The 6000-nt window shown below is 44.5% G+C and overlaps 1 protein-coding gene across 1 annotated transcript in view; it reads right to left on the bottom strand.

The window, feature by feature from the left end:
- Positions 1–329: 329 nt before the first annotated feature.
- Positions 330–6000, bottom strand: part of DEPTOR (DEP domain containing MTOR interacting protein) — a 130420-nt gene continuing 124749 nt past the window's right edge. Inside the window, exon 9 of the mRNA XM_036264216.1 lies at positions 330–2326. Coding sequence (XP_036120109.1) covers positions 2198–2326 — 129 coding nt within the window. The 3' untranslated portion in view covers positions 330–2197. The remainder of the gene's footprint in view (positions 2327–6000) is intronic.

Raw genomic sequence — 6000 nt, 5'->3', positions numbered from 1 at the left:
AATCTATAGATTCAGTGCAATCTGCATCAAAATACCAACCACATATTTCAAAGAACTAGAACAAAAGTTTATATGGAACCAAAAAACACCCTGAATAGCCACAGCAATCTTGAAAAAGAAGAACAAAGTAGGAGGGATCACAATCAGGTCATACTACAAAGCCACTGTAATCAAAACCATCCGGTACTGGCACAAGAACAGACAGAGAGATCAATGGAACATAACAGAGAACCCAGAAATTGACCCAAGTCATTATGCTCAATTAATATTTGACAAAGGTGACAAGAGCATCCAGTGGAGTGAAGACAGCCTCTTCAATAAATGGTGTTGGGACAATTGGATAGCTCTGTGCTGAAAAATGAAGCTAGATCACTAACTTGCACCATACACAAGAATAAACCCAAAGGCGGTCCTTCTCTTGTCAACTAATGAATACCTGGGGACAGAAAGCACTTGAGACTCCTCTTTTACAGATGTTATGCAATTATTCTAAAACTTCCTGGTTGTGTGACCTTGGGCACGAGACTAACCTCTGCATGGTCCCTACAGTGTGAAAGGCCGGGGGTGGTAACACGGGTTTTCACATTAAATAAACTCGTGTTTGAATCCAGGCTACTATCATTTAGTAATTTTTGCAGCTGGGGTAACTCAGAGACCACTTTTAAACTTGTTCAGACTTAGTTTCCACAACCAAAGTGAGGACGTTAAGACCTACTGTGCAGTGTCGGAAAGAGGTCACACTTGTTAGGAGCAGTGGCAGGGACAGGCGTACAGTATAGACGCACAGACGATCATACATACGCAGGTGATGATATTCTCAAACAGGGGTCCACAGCATTAACATTAGCCATTCTATCTTACTTCGAAATCCTACTCCTGACTAAAGCTACAGATCAGAAAAGTTCAATTACCAGAAACATATACATTGAACACTTTGAACATGGTATGTCAATTCCACCAGTACCAATACATTATGATAACCTGTCACAAAATAATGGCTGAGGTACATCATTCATATTTTACTTTGTTACTACATAATAGGAAAGCAACCTCATTGTTCAGAATGCATTGTATGAAATGAAGAATTCAGCATTCCCTGCCCCTCCTGATTTTGGCACTTTGAGGAATTTCCTCTACACATCAAGCCCCCAAATGCATTCTTTTCTAGACCAAAAAGAAAGAAAGAAACATGCATATATACAAGTGAGCTGAAAAGTTACAGCACAAGACTTGCTGTTGGTGAAAAATAACCCCGCCAAGTAGGCAGCACGTCATGTCCTTAGAATACCTTCTACTAGAAAGCTAGTAAAAATTCAGGCCAATAAGGCAATTTAGTTTCAAGTTTTATCACATATGGGCCAAGTTCTAGAAAACTTCACTTAAAAACGAACAAGCTCACAGTGAAGTCTTGCCAAGGCCTGATTCTTAATTAGAGGTGTATATACAAACGTCTCTGTTTTGACACTCAACACATTCCGCAATAACTCCAGAAAGCTGCCGGGGCTGGTACAATAAAATGATTTAGGCTCAGAGGAAACACAGCAAACACGCTGACGTTGTATTTCCCTGCCAGTCACCCAGTTTTTAACCAGTGCCATAGATGCACACAGATGTTAAGTTACAAGTTGATAAAGAAAGGCGAGAATTAAGAAAAAGCCTTTTTAAAAAAATAGCTTTGGAACCTCCTTCAAAATGCTACTTAACAGGTACTAATCCTTTGCCTGTTGCTTTAACTTGGAGCTCGGTGAAATCTAGATTCTCCAGTAAACAGTTCCGTGCTCATTTTGGTGAGAATACAGTTTAAAATCTGTAAAAACTCCTCTACTGACTCCTGCGCAGGAGATTTGAGCAGGCTGCTGTTTGGGCTAGAGAAGCGTTTCAACAGCATTCTGCGAATTAAGGTAAGAAACAGTGGATGAGAACTACAAACAGAAATCGAGGAAAGCAATTCTACCCACTAAGAAAATTCTGCGTCCCGAATATTTTTTTACACTGATATACATTGTTTGTAAGATGTATTACCCGGTTCTTCCCCATCCAAACAGTGTGTGAAATGCAAATTCAGATGTGTCTGTTGGGGAAAAGATCTGCGTGTCCAAAGCCGTCCACGCACGTGGAAGTCTTGTCATTGCATTGCTTCGTGTTGTTTTGGCTTCGTTCGCCCACAGGCCACTGGGAGCGCCGGGAGGGCCACCGCTCAGCACTCTAGCTCCTCCATGACTTCCATGACAATGGTCCGTGGGCCCGTGAGAATCAGGTTGCTCACGGTCCGGTAGTCTACATGCAGCACGTTGAGCCCATTGACAGACACGACAAACTGACAGACCTGAGGGCAAGACAAAGGAAAGGCATCTGTGATGGCTCTTGGTTTTCCCAGACCTCCAATAAGACATCGTGTAGGTCTCCCAGGTCACGTCATTCTTAAAATGCCCAGCCACGGCCCAGCCGGTGTGACTCAGTGGTTGAGTGTCGACCCATGCACCAAGAGGTCATGGGTTCGATTCCTGGTCAGGGCACGTGCCCAGCGGGGGGCACGCAGGAGGCGACCAATTGATGTTCTCTCTCATCAATGTTTCTCTCTCTCGCCCTCTCCCTTCCTCTCTCTGTAAAATCAATAAAGAAAAAAAAATTGTTTTTGAATACCCACCCAACCATATCCAGCTGACAACTGCCATTCAGTGTTTTCTAAGAAACTACACTTTTTTCTGGAAGGCAAGGTAATGGAAAAAGCACTTTATAAAATTGGGTTTAAATCCTAACTCGGCAATTTACTACCTTAAGCTACAGGTATTTGCATTTCTGAGCTTTTCCTCAACTCTAAAACAGGCATGATTAAGAATAACAACAATAATACCTCCTATAAGACTGTTGTAAGAATTAAATGCGGTAAAGTTTCTACTACAGTGCGCGGAACCTACGGGATACTCAATAGGTTATCACAGCACAGCACGTGTGGCTGTTATTTCTCTGGACCCAGTGTACAGGGAGACCTATGGCCTGGTGTTCAGGACAGTCCTGTTGCATACCTGCTGTTCCTGAATAACTGTCAGGAGTGCATCCTCTGACTTGCCAAGGTGTCCCAGGTGAGATAAATTCCCCATTTCCCCTCCTTATACAAATGAATGAGGCCAACAAAGGGCAGCTTTTATGTTTGTTTTGTTTTTTATTGTTTTTATAGAGGAAGGAAAAGGGAGAGAGAAAAACATCGATGTAAGAGAGAAACATTCATTGGTTGCCTCCCGCACAGCCCCCAACAGGGGATTGAACTCGCAACCTGGGCATGTGCCCTGACCAGGAATCTAACCGGTGATCTTTTGGTGTACGGGATGGCGCTTAATCAGCTGAGCCACACCGGCCAGGGCAAAGGTCAGCTTTTATGTCATCAGTATTACTTAACTTGTGATAGGAGAGAGAACTGCAGTAAGAAAAAGGCGTCACTCGATAATGAGGGGCCATCCTGGCTATGTCATAGGAAGCTTGACACTGCCCCGCATGGGAATACTTCTCTTGAAGCCAGTGGTGGCATCAGGCGGTGGGTACTTTACATTTAGCTGACATGCATGAGCAGATGGTATGAAGATGTGGCTATTCGATATGAGCAATTGCTTATGTCCCTCAAGTAGAACAATGGAGAACACAGGTCTCCAGCTGTGCATGATAAGAGCAAAGGGGAACCACCCGGCGTACAGGGGTACTTGCGGCAGGCTAAAGAATACCCCGACCCCCCGAGACGCCCACCTCCCACTCCCCAGAGCCTGTACATAGGGTAGTTTACAGGGCGGCGGGGACTTAAGATTGCAGGTGGAATCGGGTTGCTTATCAGCTGCTTTTAACCGAGGGCATTTACTCTGGGGCATAGAGGTGGGCCCGGTGTAACTGCAGGGTCCTCAGAAGAGAAAGGCAAAACAGTCGAAGGCAGAAGATGTGACAGCCGAAGCAGAGCCTGGAGGGGTACAAGGAAGGGGCGGGAGCCCAGGAGTGCAGGCGGCCCCCAGAGGCTGGAAAAGGCGAGGAAGGGGTTCTGGTTCTCGCTCAGAACCTGCGAAGGCATGCGGACCACCTGCCGACACCTTTAGCTCCCACTTCTGACTCCACAGCTACAAGGTAATAGATGCGGGTTGTTTTAAGTCAACAAGTTAGTGTTATTTGGTTACAGCAGCCATAGGAAACGAAGAAATATTCTTGCTGAATGAATTGAATGAATAAATGTACTAAGCAAAAAAAAAAAAGTACAATTAGGCTTGAACACAAAGAGGTCCTTAATTCTTATCACTTCTCCCTGCACTTACTGGGTGGCTTTTTGTGTCACTTCAAATCCTCAGCATATGTACACTTAGACGTTTACTGCAAGTTGTTTCCTTGAATGAGGGGGAAAAGTCATTTTATCATGCTTGTTCTCAAGGTCGTATTTTTGGTCAGGCGGTAGGAAAGACGTCATCTCCCCCTAAGTGGTCCTGACAACGGCTGTGGTTCCAGCAGCTCCAATGTTGTTACTAAAGATGAGCGACATGATCAAGGAATATAGGGAGAACTATGTAACATATTCAGTTATAATGGACTTTGATTTAGCATCCACGGTACACTGTGTTCTGCCAATAAACACATATTACAAGTAACCACAGGAAGTGCACAGCTTGGGGAAAAAATTATTTTTCTTCTATATTAAAAAACAAATCCATGCAAATAAATAGAACATGTGACGACCTCTGAAGAGACCTACCTACCTACCTTAGGCACATATTACCTCCTACCTGGGCTCAGGACACTTAGCTGCGCCCACAGATGGTAATGAGAACTCAAGAGAGGTTAGGACGCTTTTCTTCTGCTTTATCAGATCTGCAAATATGTGACTGCAGTTCTCTCTTTTCCCCAGTTCATAGACCAGAGATCAATTGTGAGCTCATGTAGTTTCTCTAAACTTAATCTACAGAAAACGTCGTACCTTAACTTCATAGAAGGGATGTGGAGGACATCATCCTTAATGAAAAGGAAGAACAAAACCTTCCTAAGTCATAGGTGAGTGATGTCTTTGACCAGAGTAGGTCTGGAAAGAGTTAACAGGAAGAGGGAGGCAGGACTCAGCACAGGTCGGGTGTGATCGGTTGGGATAAATACCTAGGCTGAACTCCAGCTTCCCTGAGAAGGAGCCAAACCAACCAAATAATCTGCCTCTGAGTCCTCTCCCTGCGCCAGTCCTGGCGGATGCCTGACAACCCTCCGGACAGACTGAGTGCCCATGGGATTGTGCAACTGTACAATCGTTTCTTGTACGGCTGGCGAGAGATCACAATTATTCAATTGTTTCATCCACAGTGGGAGTGAGGTTGGGGAGAAACGCTACACCTGTGATTGCATAAATGCCCTCGCCCTGCCGTGGAAGTCTGTGCTCAGCAAGACGCCTCCTGAAACGGCTGTGTCCATGTGAACGTGGCTCTGGTCTCTCTCTCTCTCATCGTGAAGGGAAAGGGTCGGAGGTTAAGACTGCTTCAGCTTTCCTTGAAAATAAGAAAACATTTAGCAAGACAGAGACCAAGAGAGAGAAAATTTCAGAGACAGAGAGTTGCACAAAGAAGAAAGACATAGATACAGACAATAATCAGGAAGAGCAGAGTCCCAGCTGGCAGGGTACGGAAGCCTATCTAATCAAACACTAAGGAAAGCAGAACCAAGATGTCAAGTGCAGGCGAATGCTTATATTCCTAATCAAACAGAACACCTGGGCGTATTCTAGAGCTCACCCTATCAAGCTCCCACTAAAAGTACCTCTTTTCTTCGAATTCATGCCAGGCATCCAACCTATCTTACTTGACTGCTACTTACCAATTAATGAGGAAGCTTTGGGGGAGGGAGGGCACTTGCATGTTAGAAGTTCCAGGTGGCGGGGTGGAGATGCAAAAGGGTACAGGGGAGATAAATGGTGATAAATAAAGAAGAAGAAGAAGTTCTAGTCACCATTATTTAAACCATTTTCACTGTTTCAATTGCTTAAGTAAAAATTAC

The sequence above is a fragment of the Molossus molossus genome, unplaced genomic scaffold, assembly GCF_014108415.1.
Source record: "Molossus molossus isolate mMolMol1 unplaced genomic scaffold, mMolMol1.p scaffold_m16_p_16, whole genome shotgun sequence".
Classification (NCBI taxonomy): domain Eukaryota; kingdom Metazoa; phylum Chordata; class Mammalia; order Chiroptera; family Molossidae; genus Molossus; species Molossus molossus.
Note: the sequence above shows the minus strand (reverse complement) of the source record. Positions and strands in the feature narration are given on the sequence as shown.